The sequence below is a fragment of the Carcharodon carcharias genome, chromosome 4, assembly GCF_017639515.1.
Source record: "Carcharodon carcharias isolate sCarCar2 chromosome 4, sCarCar2.pri, whole genome shotgun sequence".
Taxonomy (NCBI): domain Eukaryota; kingdom Metazoa; phylum Chordata; class Chondrichthyes; order Lamniformes; family Lamnidae; genus Carcharodon; species Carcharodon carcharias.
The window spans coordinates 128804469-128820227 of NC_054470.1; the positions used below are offsets into that span (position 1 = coordinate 128804469).

Below are 15759 nucleotides of genomic sequence, written 5' to 3' on the forward strand. Positions count from 1 at the left end.
TAGTGTTTGGAATCATACATTTTCATACCTATTTGGCAAAAGTTTTGTAGTAGAGACCAACCACAAGCCACTGGAGATGATTTGGTGAAAACCAATGACCTGTGCACCGCCAAGATTGCAATGTCTCTGGGTAAAGATTCACGGTTACATCTGTGAGATTAAGTAGAAGCCAGGTAACTTGGTGGTAGCATCGGATACACATAATAAATTTCCTAACCCAGTGAGGACAGAAGATGTATCCTTAGATCTACAAGTTGACTTCATTGACATCAGACTTGAAGATGCTCCCCAAATTGATCTGGTACGTTTTGTCCAACGCAAATGCCAGCAGCAAAAGAAGAAACGGTGAACAGAAACTGTGAAAAACCATAATTGAAGGATGGCCTGATTCAACTCAGCATGTTCACAAACGTGAGACACCATTTTGGCCTCATTGGGACAAGCCAGGCAGCTCCCCGGGAGTCATTTTTAAAGGTGGGCAGGTCACCATACTGGAATATTTGCAACCTGATATCCTTCAACAACTTTATCATTCACATATGGGCACAGATCAGACGAGAAGAGTTGCAAGAGAGACAGTCTATTGGCCAGGTATGAACAATGACATTGAGGTCATCGTCAAGAAGTGTGAGGCATGTCAAGAGCATATGCCAAGTCAGCACAAAGCACCATTGATTGAACATTAAGTTCCTACCCATCCTTGGTCCAAAATTGCATCCGACCTTTTTCATGCTCATGGCACTGACTTCATCACCATCGTACCCCACTGTTTGACAACTGCACAATATGTCAAGCACAACTGATGTGCACACTCTAAAGGCTATTTTCAGTTTATTTGGGGAGATCATTATGGATAACAGCCTGCAATTTTTTGGTAATCCATTTCAGGATATGTGTGAGATGATCACACTACGTCTCCTCATTTCCCTAGATCTAATGGCCTAGCTAAACAAATGATTTGCATGGTGAAATCCCTAATTCTCAAATGTAGCCAGACCAAATTACAATGTTACATCTGAGAGCAACATGTTCAAGTACAACTGTTCTATCACCAGCAGAGCTCATGTTTGGCAGACCAACAGATACCAATTTCCCTACTCATACCCATTTGACACTCTCAGAAACCAGAACTTAAAACTACCAGATGACCAATATGCACAATAAAAATGCAGGCACAGAATTGCCAAGTGTATTGTTGGGATAACAAGTTCACATCCAGGATTCCACAGAAAGTATGTGGCAACCAGCCATGGTGACAAGGATTTGTTCAGAACCAAGGTCCTATGAAATCATTACATGCAAAGGCGCAACAGTGAGGTGCAACCGAGGACCACCGTACACCCCTATTGCATCTAGGACAAGATATCAAATGCAACCAGGAACAACATCCAAGAATGACAATACCACAGATCACTGTGGGCAATTAAAGAAATCTCCAGACAAGGTTACCATCACATCTGTACCAGCAGATCACCCTTACACTTGAGACTCATTGCTTCATCAGTTCTCTGCACTTATGTAATGGTAACTAAACATGAACATGTATTGTAAACTATCAAACCTCTTTGGAAGGGGGAAATATTTTTAAAAAGGGGCATGGTGCAATATGCCATTATTAGCATGACATCAGTAGAAGGAAAGTGTGCCATGTGATTCAGTTTTACTTTCACTTATGTTTTGAGCAGAGCATGCACACACACAGGTGCAAAGCTTAAAGATATCACAGCTGTGTATAACTGTTCTCATATGCCTAGTTTTAATAAATGCACTCACAGCGTGTTTACCCAATCCCTTATGAGTGATTGGTGCTTTGTGTCTTGTACAGTAAATAAGTACAAGGTATTATATCATTACAATAGCACAACACCCTGTACCTCAGTTACTTCCACTCTCACTATGACTTTGACAGTATCATCTTTGTTGTTAAAGACAGGTATAAAGTACTCAGTTAGTATCTCAGCCATGCCCTATGCCTCCACATGTAGATCCCTCTTTTAGTCCCTAATATGCCCCACCTCTCCTAGGCTGGAAGACAACCTTTGGATTCCCTTTCGTTTGCTGCTAGTCTCTTCTCATATTCTCTCTTTGCCTCTGACACTTATGTTCACTTCCCTTCTGAACTTTATATTAAACCAGCTCCATTATCAACCTGACATGTCATCCACCCCTTTTTCTTACTCTTTATCTCTCTCATCATCTAGGAAACTCTGGCTTTGGTTGTCCTAGCTTTCTCCTTTGAGAAAATGTACTTCAACTGTACATTAACCATCTCCTCATTAAAGACAGCTCATCGTTCAGTTACAGCTTTGTCTGCCAATCTTTGATTCCAATTTACCTGAGCCAAATCTGCTCTTACCCCACTGTAATTGGCCCTCCTCCAATTTAGTATTTTTATACTTTAGATTGTTCCTTGTCCTTTTCCACACTTAACCTAAACGTTATGATACTATGATCACCGTTTCCTAAATGTTCCTGACATCTGATTCGCTTGACCTACTTCAATCCCAGAACACGATCCAGCAATGTCTCCTTCTTCATTGGGCCATAAACTTACTGATCAAGAAGATTCACTGAACACACTTCAGAAACTCTTCTCCTCCCTGTCCTTTATACTATGGCCAGAATCTTTGGGTTGGTGAGCAGGGGTGGGGCCCGCTTGCCGATGCGTAAAAAGACGCGCAGTGACGTCGGGGCTCATTCAAATAGAGTTCGGCAGGCGTGTACCAGAGTCGGTGGCGTGTACCAGAGTCGGCGGTGTGCCCGCCAAACTGTCAAAGGCCTATTAAGCCTTTTAAACTGCAATTAAAATAATTAACTGAGCTGCCCGTCCAACCTTAGGATTGGCGTTTATCATAAGACCTCATCCATGGGCGGCATGAGGTTTCATGAAGGGTTTTAAACTTTAATAAAAAATTTTCAAAAAAATTCATAGGCATGTCCCAACTCATGTGACACTGTCACGAGTGGGGACATGTCTTAAATTTTTTTTTTTCCTTTATCTAAATTTTTACATATCAAACCGATCTCCCTGAGGCCTAGAGCTGCCTCAGGGAGATTTCTACGCTCTTGCGCGCACATGTGCGAAACAGCACAGGCCTCAACTCAGCCTACTCCCCCTACCGCACAGGGAGCACTCAGTGCGTGATGCTGGATGGGTCTTAATTGGCCCACCCACGTAAAATAGCATGCATGCCCGTGCCCGCTTTCGCTCAATCCAGACGGGGAGAAAACTCTCCCCTATTAGTCTCTAGTCCCAGTCTATATTAGGATAATTGAAGTCCCCCATAATTACAACTCGACTCTTTAGTTTTCATAGCTCTCTGTAATTTCCAAGCACATTTGTTACTCCCTGTCTTTCAAACAATTTGGTGGCCTAAAGAACACATCCAGTCATATAATGATATCATTTTTTTTCAACTCTAACCAAATAGATTCGGTCGTTGACCTCCTCTAGTACATGCTTTCTTTCTAGGTCTATAATATTCCTGTTAATCATCAAAGCCACCGCTGTGTCTTTCTTTCCTTCCTTATCTCTCCTGAACATTTTGTAGCCAGTCATATTTATTACCCAATCCTGCCCTTTTTTGAGCAATGACTCTGTTATCATCACAACATTAGATTACCATTTGGTTATTTGCACCCGCAGCTCACAAACCTTATTTATCTCTTTTCATTTGTCTACATACATACAATGCAAACCCAATTTAAGCCTTATTGCTTTCCTTTTTCATCTGATCCAACCTAATACCGTACCAGTTCTTAAGAAGAGTCATACAGACGAAATGTTAACTCTATCTTTCTCTCCACAGATGCTGTCTGACCTGCTGACTTTTTTCAGCAATTTTTTTTTGTTTCTAATACCTTACTATTTCTTTTTCAAGTGCTATTTGCTTATCCCAAGCAATTCTCACCTTGTTTGTCCTTCTTAATGCTAAATTCCGGTTTGTATCTTCCTACCAAGTTAGTTTAAACCCTCCCCAATGGCACTAGCAAACTGCCCCTCAAGGACAGCTGAATCTGGGAATCTGAATTTAGGAATCTGGAAGCCTGGATTAATGATCCAGAGACTGGAGTCCAAATTCCACCATGGCAGCCAGGGAATTTAAATTTGATCAATTAAATAAAGCTGGAATAAAAAGCCAGCATCAGTAATGTGACCATGAAAGTACCAGGTTGTTGTAAAAATCCATCTGACTCACTAATGTCCTTTAGGGAAGGAAGTTCTTACCCAGCATGGTGTAGAAGTGACTCCAGACCACAGCAATGTGGTTGACTCTTAGCTGCCCCCTGAAATTGCCTAGAAAGCTACTCAGTTGCATTCAAGAAGGTCGCTCACCACAACCTTTTAAGGGCAATTAGAGATTGGTTAAATGCTAGTTTTGCAAAGGACACTCAAACCTTGTAAATGAACACAAAAGCAGTTCCAACCATGAGAATGTTCGAGACCCACATGAATGATGCATGTATAAAATGAGTAATGCTCGCGAACACTTTATTACACAAATTACATTCAGCGACCGAAAATAGTGTTCTGACAATATAACAATTTGCACCCCCCTAGAATTTTAGTATTAGACATTTACTTTGAATACATCAAAAAATGACTTTTGCTGTAAATACAGATCCTGTTCTCTGTATATACAATTTTCTGTTCAGTAAACAGGATAGTTATAGAGAGAAACTAAGACAAAAAGTAGCAGCCTTGCTTCCCTTTGTAGCATAATTGGACTACAATAGACTAAGGATGCTTGATAGAGAAGGCACGATGTTACTTACAACTGGAAATATCAAACTAAAGTGCCAGACAGGACAGTAGCCAAATGCTACAGCTCAAGCACAAAAAAGTGACTGACTCACCAACACAGGTTTATAGCTCCAGCAAGGTAAGACAGTAACAATTAAAAATATTCATTATGGCCCAAAGCGGTAAATTTTGCTTCAGTATTCAGACAATACTTGGTCCCGAGAATAAAACTGACTTGATTGTTTAGATATGGAGGCAAAAGCATGATAATGAAACTCTCCACAAATAAATAAAAACGTACATGTTGTGTAGGCAAAACAGATTAGTACAGTTACTATCAAATACACATCCTGAACACATCTGCTTTTAGGGAAACAAAATGGGAACTCAATATATTGTCAGCGTTATCAGGGCAAATTGGAATTAGCATATTTCAAGAGGATGAGGTGGTGGGTGGAAGTGGTGGTGCAGAATACTCTTCTGTTTCTGAGTCAGTGCCTTCTTCATCATCTTTTTCTTGATCACTTCCTTCAGTACTCAATCTGTCAAAACCTTTTCGACTGTAACCTCTGTGGCTTGCAAAGAAGTTCCCCAAATTTAGTCCTCGGCTGCTTTTTCCTGTCAAGAATAACGTATTTTGATTTCCTCAGACTATGCAAAATATAACAACATTTTTAGATCCATTGTCTATCTTTGTTTAAAACATTGCCATGGGCATGTAATACTTTTGATAGCAATTATTTAAAGTTAAAAAAGACATTTCAGTATTACCAATTTTTCACAATGTAATTAAGCTGTGGACTTTTAAGACCATTAGACCATAAGACATAGGAGCAGAAATCAGGCCATTCGGCTCATCGAGTCTGCTCCACCATTCAATCATGGCTTTCTCAACCCCATTCTCCTGCCTTCTCCCTGTAACCTTTGATTCCCTTACCAATCAAGAACCTATCTATCTCGGTCTTAAATACACTCAATGACCTGGCCTCCATAGCCTTCTGTGGCAATGAGTTCCATAGATTCACCACTCTCTGGCTAAAGAAATTTCTCCTCATCTCTGTTCTAAAAGGTCTTCCCTTTACTCTGAGGCTGTGCCCTCGGGTCCTAGTCTCTCCTACTAATGGAAACATCTTCCCCACATCCACTCTATCCAGGCCTTTCAGTATTCTGTAAATTTCAATCAGATCCTCCCTCATCCTTCTAAACTCTATCGAGTATAGACCCAGAGTCCGCAAACGTTCCTCATATATTAAGCCTTTCATTCCTGGGATCAATCTCGTGAACCTCCTCTGGACCCTCTCCAGGGCCAGCACATTCTTCCTGAGATATGGGGCCCAAAATTGCTCACAATATTCTAAATGTGGTCTGACCAGAGCCTTATAAAGCCTCAGCAGCACATCCCTGCTTTTATATTCTAGTCCTCTCGAAATAAATGCCAACATTGCATTTGCCTTCCTAACTACCGACTCAACCTGCAAGTTAACCTTAAGAGAATCCTGGACTAGGACTCCCAAGTCCCTTTGCACTCCAGATTTCTGAATTCTCTCCCCATTTAAAAATAGTCTAAGCCTCTATTCTTCCTACCAAAGTGCATGACCTCACACTTACCCACGTTGTATTCCATCTGCCACTTCTTTGCCCATTGTCCTAACCTGTCCAAATCCTTCTGCAGCCTCCCCCCCTCCTCAATACTACGTGTCCCTCCACCTATCTTTGTATCATCTGCAAACTTAGCCAGGATGCCCTCAGTTCCTTCATCTAGATCAATAATGTATAAAGTGAAAAGTTGTGGTCCCAACACTGACCCCTGTGGAACTCCACTAGTCACCGGCCGCCATCCTGAGAAGGACCCCCTTATCCCCACTCTCTGCATCCTGCCAGACAGCCAATCTTCTATCCATGCTAGTACCTTGTCTCTAACACCATGGGCTCTTATCTTACTGAGCAGCCTCCTGTGTGAGTCCAAGTAGATAACATCCATTGGCTCTCCTTTGTCTAACCTACTTATTACCTCCTCAAAGAATTCTAACAGCTTTGATGAAACCATGCTGACTTTGCCCGATTTTATCATGCACTTCCAAGTATTCTGAAATCTCATCCTTAATAATGGACCCTAAAATCTTACCAACGACCGAGGTCAGGCTAACCGGCCTGTAATTTCCCGTCTTTTGCCTCACTCCCTTCTTAAACAGTGGGGTTACATTAGCAATTTTCCAGTCCTCTGGGACCCTCCCTGACTCGAGTGATTCCTGAAAGATCACCACTAACGCCTCCACTATCTTCAGCTATCTCCTTCAGAACTCTAGGGTGTAATCCATCTGGTCCAGGTGATTTATCCACCTTCAGACCTTTTAGTTTTCCTAGCACCTTCTCCTTGGTAATGGCCACCATACTCACCTCTGCCCCCCGACTCTCTTGAACTTTGGGGATGATACTCGTGTCTTCCACCGTGAAGACTGATGCAAAGTACCTATTCAGTTCCTCCGCCATTTCTTTGTTCCCCACTACTACTTCTCCAGTGTCTAGTTTTAGTCTAGTTAACAAAATAATTCTTGCTGATGGAAAATTAGCAATGTTGCTAATTACCATGAAGATCCTTGGCAGAAATTACCATGTGTAAATGTTGGAGACAGCTTTAATTCTGGAAATGATTCTGCCTTCATTTTACAATTATCTTACCCCTAAGCCTCCCCAGGATTCCTCCTGATGACTGTATTGACTCCAATTTGCTATCAGGGTCTTCTGTAAAGACAAAGGAAAGTATGTCAGATTTTTGAGAATATTTCATATTTCTGGAGGATTTATTTACAATGACAGCTCACAAATTAAGTCCAACAAAAAAAGTGAAAAGCAGGAGGAACTTTTTGTTTTACTAAAATGTAGGAAGTATATGGAACAGATTACCAGCATGGGTTGTGGAACAAGAAACTTTTAAAGGTTTCCAGACACAGGCATCTTGTCAACACACGGGATTCAAGGTTATTAGCAATTTACCAATGGAATTACTGTGGATACGTGGATTAGGTGGACCGAAGGGTCTTCTCCCTCTGGAAAATGTTACTAAATAGTGTCTGGTCAGCTGATTCAATATGATTAGATGCAGGGTTAAGTTTCCTTTACTCTGTTCAGAAAACATGCTTCAGGTTCATGTCTTAATCTTTAAACAACATGCTGCATTGGATCTGTGTGAGAATTTCAACATCACACATCAACATTAAGAGAGATTGCTGAAATAATGAAGAATTGGCTCTAGAAAATGAAATGCGATTTAACATGAGGTTCTTCCAGACGGGGCGGGGGGGGGTTAAATTTGAACTCAAGTCTCAAAGGGGATTGCTGTTGCACCTGCCCCTCGATTCGAGGATGACGCCTACTTAAGGTCGCAAATTTCTGCCAAGGATCTTCATGTGACTGAACAGGCGGATTCTGGACCTGCAGATCTTTGGGCACATGGAGCAGGACAAACCACAAGGTAGTGGGATCCAGAGTGCAAGATTTGCTTTCCTTTCTTTCCTTCTCTGCTGCCACTCTGCCATATCAAGACGCAGCGTTATGGACAAGTTGTCAGTATTCTGAATGATTGGTAGCAAACTCCGCCCAGTCATTAATGTCAATGCTGTCATACTTCAAGTACAGTTTCAGAATGTCTTTGAAGCATTTCCAAGTCCTCCCTGGAACGTTGGCCATTTGAGAAAACAGGATCTGGCGGGGGGTATGGTTTTCGGCCATCTGGCAACAGCATCCAAAGTTGATTTTGCAGGAGCTTTGTCTGAATACTTGTGGTGCTGGCTTCAAGAAGGACACTAGCATTTGTTCGACAGTCCTCTCATTGAATCTTGAGGCACTGTTAATTTGAATTTTTCCAGTGCTCTTATGAGTCATTGATACACAGTCCAAGTCTCACTGTAGTACAGCAGCGTGGTGATGACAACTGCTCTGCACACTAAGACTTCTGTTGACTTGCAGAGGTCTTTGATGTCAAACACTTGCTGCCTTAAGTTTACAGAAGACAGGCACAACTGATCTGGTGTTGGATCTCCTCATCAATGGTGGCCTTTTGAGAGAGTGGCTGCCAAGGTATGGGAAGTGGAATATTTGGCTGACCAAAATGGGTTGACATGTGAGCTTTGTTATGGAAATATTCAAGCACAGGCTGAGGTTCTTGTATTCAGAATTGAAAAAAAAATCAAAAGTGGCTTCCAAATCTGGTGCAGAGCGGGCAAAGACACTGCAGTCATGCACAAACTGTAGATTATGTATATCAATGGTGGTCAATTTAGTTTTAGCACGGAGGGGTCTGAGGTTAAAGGGGTTCCATCTAGATGGCATTTAATACTGACATCAGAGGACAGTTGATCTTTGATAAGGTGAATAGCCACTGTCAGGTAGATTGTAAATAATATGAGGGCTATCAGGCAAACTTGCTTAACCCTGCTCTGGATTTTGAAGGCACCTGTTTCAGATCTCCCACTCAAGGCAGTTGCATTATGAAGAAATTGAAAGATTGTGATGAAGTTTCTTGGGCATCCAAATGCTTCAGTCACACCAAAGGGAATAGACTACTGTTGAGCTCACTGTGACTCTCAGTCTCCTCAATGACTTTTTGCCATGCCACCAAAACTGTGTGCATATATTTGTGGCATTTTGTATATAACATACACGTGTTGCAGTTTAATGGTTAACGTAAGTTAATAAAAACAAAGTTTGAAGTTGCTTACAAGTGTTAAAAAAAAATTACATCATGAATCATATTCTGTACCTCCATATATCTTGCTCTTTCGCAGGTGGATAAAGAGTCCAATTCCTACTAACATCACAACAGGAATGATGAGCAGTAATGTAATAAGGACTGGAGAAACTGCAGTACTTGACTGTTTGAGAACATTGTTACTTTTATGCTTCTCCAGCACATTAGGTGTTCTCATCTTGCCTTCTATTTCTGCTTCCAGGAATGTTTCAGTTGCTTAAAATTGAAAAAAATATAATATGAATGGTCATTATTAAACTTTGCATGCTAAGTAATTTATTAGAATTTAAGTTTGTCCCAATAACTCTGATACAAACTTGCTAAAATTAGTGTTTCAAGTGTACAAATTTGCTTCAATATTCAACAGATCCAATAATTATTTAAAACTTGCCAATCGATACAGTATAATTTCCTTTAGTTAATAAAAACTTGCATTTCATGACAACAGCACATCCCAAAGTACTTTACAGCCAATGAAAAACTTTTGCAGAGTAGTCACTGTTATAATGTAGAAAACACACTAGTCAATTTGTGTACAGCAAACTCACACAAACAGCATTGTGACAATGACCAGATAATTTGTTTTTGTGTTGTTGGTTTAAGGATAAATATTGGCCAGGATACCAGGGATAACACCCTTGTACTTCTAAAATAGAATAGCTTATTTTTTTTCAATGAAAAGCTTGCGCTAAAAGATATTGCAGGCACAGGACATACTTACCATCTATTTCATGCATCTCCATGCCAGGCCCAGCTTTCTTTACTGAACGGTGCTCAGCTTCTGAAATTAAATATAAAATATGTTCCTATATAAAGCTTACACTTCAGAGGTTGCTGAATTAAAACTTTAAAAGGGGAGTTAGATTAGTTTTTTCCTCAAATCACTGTGTCATAAAAGGGGATATCTATATACTTACTGCAAACATCAATATTATGTAACATGTCCACATCCAAATTACATATAAGTGGAAATCATATGTGAATCATTCAAGCAATGAAATACATCATCATGATGTGCTCATGAGACGAATGGGTCAAGGAAATCCTATCGTCATTACTGAATCTCATATGATTCTATCCCAAATGAGCTATAATGAGTTATAAATATAAGGCAGAGAACCATTCCACATCTTTTGAATGACACCAAGGTATAATTCTAGGTTTGCCCCAGGAAAGCAGCACACTAGTGAAACTATTGAGATATTTTTCACGCTCCAATGAAACTCCTATGCCAAATTAACAAAATACATTTATGTAGTATCTTTGATATGGATCCAAGGCATAATCAGACAAAAAAATGGAGAAATTCCAGGGTATTGGACCAAAGGGGATGAAGCCATAGCTGCTGGTGGTTGGAAGATTGCAGAAAAGGTTGGACTCAGAGGAACAAAGTTCAGTAGTGGGGTTGCAATAATGGAAAAGCTTGCAGAGAGGAAGGAATGAAGTTTTGAAGTGATTTAAACAGTCCCACCAAGCTTGAGAATAGAGAAACAGCTTTGGAAGATGATGGTGTTGCCAACTGTCAAAGGCTATAGAGTCTCCAAGGAAGATAAGGAATGGGAAAAAAAAAACACCATGGTTACAGAGCATGTGATTTGTGACTTTGATTAGGGGAAAATCAGTTTTATAGCAAGTGCCAAAAGCTGATTGGAGAGATCCAAATATGGAAATACATAAAAGACAAACATACAACTGGCAAACAATGGCATATTCAAGGACTTTGAAGAGGAAAGGAAGGTAAGAATTGGGAATTAGTTTGCAAAGACGGTGGGGGGGGGGGGGTGGTTTGAGGGTAGGTTTTGTGAGTTGAGGAATGTTCTTGACGCAGAGGGCATTGCTGAGGTGCTAAATGAGTATTTTGTATCTGTCTTTAGTAGAGATGAGGATGCTGCCAATGTAATAATAAAGGGGGACATAGTGATATTAGATAGGATAAAAATAGATGAAGAAGTACTTGGAAGACTGCCAGTCCTCAAAATAGGAAAACCATCCTGTTTGGATTGGATGTATCCTAGGTTACTGAAGAAATTAGGGATGGAAATTGCAGAAGCTCTGGTCACAATCTTTCAGTCTTCCTTAGATGTGATACCTGTGTTAGGGTACTGGAGAATTACAAACGTTACACACCTGTTTAAAAAAGGGGTCGATTGAGAAGTAGCTACAGGCCAGTGAGCCTAACATTGATGGTAAGGAAACTTGTAGAGACAATAATCTGAGACAAAATGAATTGGCATTTGGAAAACCATAGGATAATAAATGGATATTAGCACAAATTTGTTAAAGCAAAATCACATTGACTAACTTGATCAAGCATTTTGCACGAAATGTTGGGAGAGGCAGATAACACTAGAATAGAGAATAGTAAGTTAATGGATGGAGTCAGAGTAAGGAGCAAGTAATGAAGTCTAATTCAGGGTTACATTGCACGTATGTGAATACACAGAATATAGTTAATAAAATTCAGGAGTTACAGGCATCTTGTGGGATTATGATATTGTGGTGATAACAGGGACCTGGCTTAAGGAAGGGCAGATCTGGTGCTATATATTCCTGGTTACAAAGTGCTCAGAAAAGATAGGAAAGGGGAAAAAGGAGGAAGGGTAGCATTTTTGGTTAAGGAGAGTATTGCAGTACTGGAATCAGAGGATATATCAGAGGATTCAAGGATGGAATCGATTTGGCTACAGCTAAGGAATAGAAGGGTGTAATGTATTGACCAACAGCTAGTGGGAAGGATATAGAGGAACGAATTTGCAAGGAAATTGCAGAGAGGTGTAAACATCTTAAAGTAGTTATAATGGGGGACTTTAATTACCTGTATATAGATTGAGATAGATGCAGTGTAAGGGGCAATGAGGGAAAAGCGTTCCTAGATTGTGTTCAGGAGAATTTCCTACAGCAGCATGTGTCCAGTCTAACAAGAAAAGAGACACTGCTAGACCTGGTTCTTGGGAATGAGGTGGGCCAAGTAGATCAAGTGACAGTAGGGGAACATTTAGGGGACAGAGATCATTGCATCATAAGGTTTAGGATTACAGTGGAAAAGGATATTGGTCAATCCAGACTAAGAATAATCAACTGGCACAGAGCGGACTTCAATGGGGCAAGAACGGAGCTGGTCTGGATAGACTGGAACCAAAGGTTGGTGGGAAAAATAGTAGCTGAACAATGGGCTATCTTCAAAGAGGAGATGGTTTGGGCACAGTCAAGGTATGTTCCCTCAAAAGGGAAACAAATCCAAAGCTCCCTGGATGACAAAGGAGATAGAAATTAAGTTAAAGAAGAAAATGTATGCTTAAGACAGGTGTCAGGTAGCAAATACAAAGGAGCTGAATATTACTCAAATGGAGAAAGACTGAAGAAAGCTACAGAACAGAGGGATTTTGGGGGCCTTGTGCATGAATCCCAGAAAGCTAGCATACAACTTCAGTAGGTAATAGATAAGGCAAATGGAGTGTTGGCCTTTATTTCAAAGGGAATAGAGTATAAAAATAGGGCAGTTTTGCTAAAACTATATAAGGCACTGGTTAGACCACACCTTGAATACTGTGAACAGTTTTGGTCCCCTTATCTAAGCAAAGATATACTGGCATTGGAGGCAGTCCAGGGAAGGTTCACTAGGTTGATCCTGGGCATGGGGGGATTATCTTATGAAGAGAAGTTGAGTAGGTTGGTCCTGTACTCATTGGAGTTTAGAAGAATGAGAGGTGACATTATTGAAACATATAAGATTCTTAAGGGGCTTGACAGTGTAGATGCTGAGAGGTTGTTTCCCCTTGTGGTTGAGTCTAGGACCAGGGGGCATAATCTCAGAGTGAGGGGATCACCCATTTAAGACAGAGATGAGAAAGAATTTCTTCTCTCAAGAGGGTAGTCAATCTGTGGAATTCTTTACTGCAGAGGGTTGTCGAGGTTGGGTTGTTCAGGATATCCAAAGCTGAGAAAGACAGACTTTTAATCAGTAAAGGAATCAAGGGTTATGGGGAAAAGGCAGGAAAGTGGAGTTGAGGATTATCAGATCAGCTATGTTCTCATTGAATGGCGGAGCAGACTTGATGATTTGAATAGGCTACTTCTGCTCCTACGTCTTATGGTCTTACAATTGAGAACCAAGCTGAATACAGAAGGTTCAGAAGGGATGTGGAAACGCAAATAGGAGAAGCAAAGAGGGATGATCAAAAAAAACTGGCAGCTAACATAAAAGGAATTCCCAAAGTATTCTAGAAGCATATCAAGAGTAAAAGGTTGGTAAAAGGAGTAGGGCTGATTAGGGACCAAAAAGGGGATTTACACAGAGGCAAGAGGCATGACTGAGGTGCTAAATGAATACTTTGCATCTGTCTTTATCTATGAGGTAGATACTGCCCAGGCCATAGTGACAAAGGAGAAACTCAGTCACTAGAGGGGTTTAAAATTGATAAGGAGGAGATATTGGATAAGCTGTCGGTACTTAAAGTTGATAAGACACCAGGACCGGATGAGATGCATCCAAGAATATTGAAAGAAGTGAGAGTGGAAATTGCAGAGACACTGGCAATAATCTTTCAATGTTCTCTGGATTCGGGGGAGGTGCCAGAGGACTGGAAGCATTGCAAACATTACGCCCCTGTTCAAAAAAGGTTGTAAAGATCTGCCCTGTAATTACAGACCAGTCAGTTTAACTTTGGTGGTGGGGAAACTTCTAGGGCAGAATATTATGCCCGGCATGCGGGCGTGTGTCCGACACGCACGAGTACAAAATGATGTGTGATGACGTTGGGCATGCGTCCTGACGTCATCGTGCAGTCTCGTGATATTTTGTTCGGTGGGCACATGGCGGAGTCGGCTGTGCGCTCGCAGGTAATTAAAAGGCCTATTAAGACTATTAACAATCTAATTAAATTCAAATTTATGCTGCCTGTCCAACCTAGTGGTTGGCAGACAGGCAAAAAGGCCAAGCGGCCTTTACATCTTTTAGGAACCTCATCCATGAGCAGGATGAGGTTTCCTAAAGCAAATAAGCATTAAATAAAAACTGTATTTTTAATTAAAAACCCATCCCAGCTCATAATTTTTATTCTCTTCATTATTTTTTTTACACAGCGCTTCAATCTCCCTGACGCAGCTCCGTGCCTCTGGGAGATTGAAGCACTCTTTCTCGGTCATGCACGAACTGTGCGCTAGTCCCGGCTCTCCCTCCTCCCCCCACCCGCACAGGCAGCGCTCAACGTTGCTGCTCGCAATCCACACTGGCCGGGCCTTAATTGCCCACCCGCGTGAAATCACGGTGCGGAGCCGATCTCAGGTGGTGGTCAGCTTCAAGACCGTCCCTGCCGAACACCCCCCTGCCAAGGGCAAAATCTTGTCCCTAGAAACAATTATTCTGGATAGATTTAATAGTCACATGGAAACATTTGGATTGATTTGGAAGAATCAGCATGGATTTGTTAAAGGAAAATCATGTCTAACTAATTTGGAGCTTTTTGAAGAGGTAACAGAGATGGTTGATGAGGGCAAGGCCACTGTTGTGGTGTATATGGACTTCCAAAAGGTGTCCGATACAGAGCCACATAACAGATTTGTGAGGAAAGTTATAGGTCATGGAATAAAAGGGACAGTAGCAACATGGATACAAAATTGGCTGAGGGATAGGAAACAGAGAGTAATGGTTAATGGGTATTTTTCCAGCTGGAAGGAGGCTTGTAGTGGGTTCTCCAGGGGTTGGTATTGGGACCTTGCACTTCCTGATATAAATAAATGATCTAGATCTTGGTGCGCAGGGGACAATTTCAAAGCTTGCGGATGACACAAAACTTGGGAGAATTGTAAATTGTGAGGAGGACAGTGTAGAACTTCAAAAGGTCATTTGACACATTGGTGGAGTGGGCAGATGGGTGGCAGATGAAGCTCAATGTGGAGAAGTGTGAGGTGATACACTTTGGTACAAAAAACATGTAGAGACAGTGTAAACTAAAGGACACTATTCTAAAGGGTGCGCAGGAGCAGAAAGACCTGGGTGTAGATGTACATAAGTAATTAAAGGTGGCAGGACAGGTAGAGAGAATTGTTTCGAAAGCATACAGTATTCTAGGCTTCATTAATAGGGGCATAGAGTACAAGAACAGGGAGGGTATGATGAACTTATTATAAGGCACTGGCTAGACCTCAGCTGGGGTATTGTGTAGAGTTCTGGGCGCCACACTATAGGAAGGATGTGAACGCACTGGAGCAAGTGCAGGAGAGGTTTACGAGAATGGTTCCAGGAATGAGACACTTCAGTTATGAGGAA

At 41.2% G+C, this 15759-nt stretch overlaps 1 protein-coding gene across 4 annotated transcripts in view; it reads right to left on the reverse strand.

The window, feature by feature from the left end:
* Window positions 1-4475: 4475 nt before the first annotated feature.
* Window positions 4476-15759, reverse strand: part of pam (peptidylglycine alpha-amidating monooxygenase) — a 347354-nt gene continuing 336070 nt past the window's right edge. For all 4 annotated transcript variants that reach the window (XM_041185953.1, XM_041185952.1, XM_041185950.1 and 1 more), the window contains 4 exons: window positions 10213-10272; window positions 9504-9707; window positions 7424-7486; window positions 4476-5362 (listed from right to left, as the gene is read on the reverse strand). In XM_041185953.1, coding sequence (XP_041041887.1) covers window positions 5178-5362; window positions 7424-7486; window positions 9504-9707; window positions 10213-10272 — 512 coding nt within the window. In that variant the 3' untranslated portion in view covers window positions 4476-5177. The remainder of the gene's footprint in view (window positions 5363-7423; window positions 7487-9503; window positions 9708-10212; window positions 10273-15759) is intronic.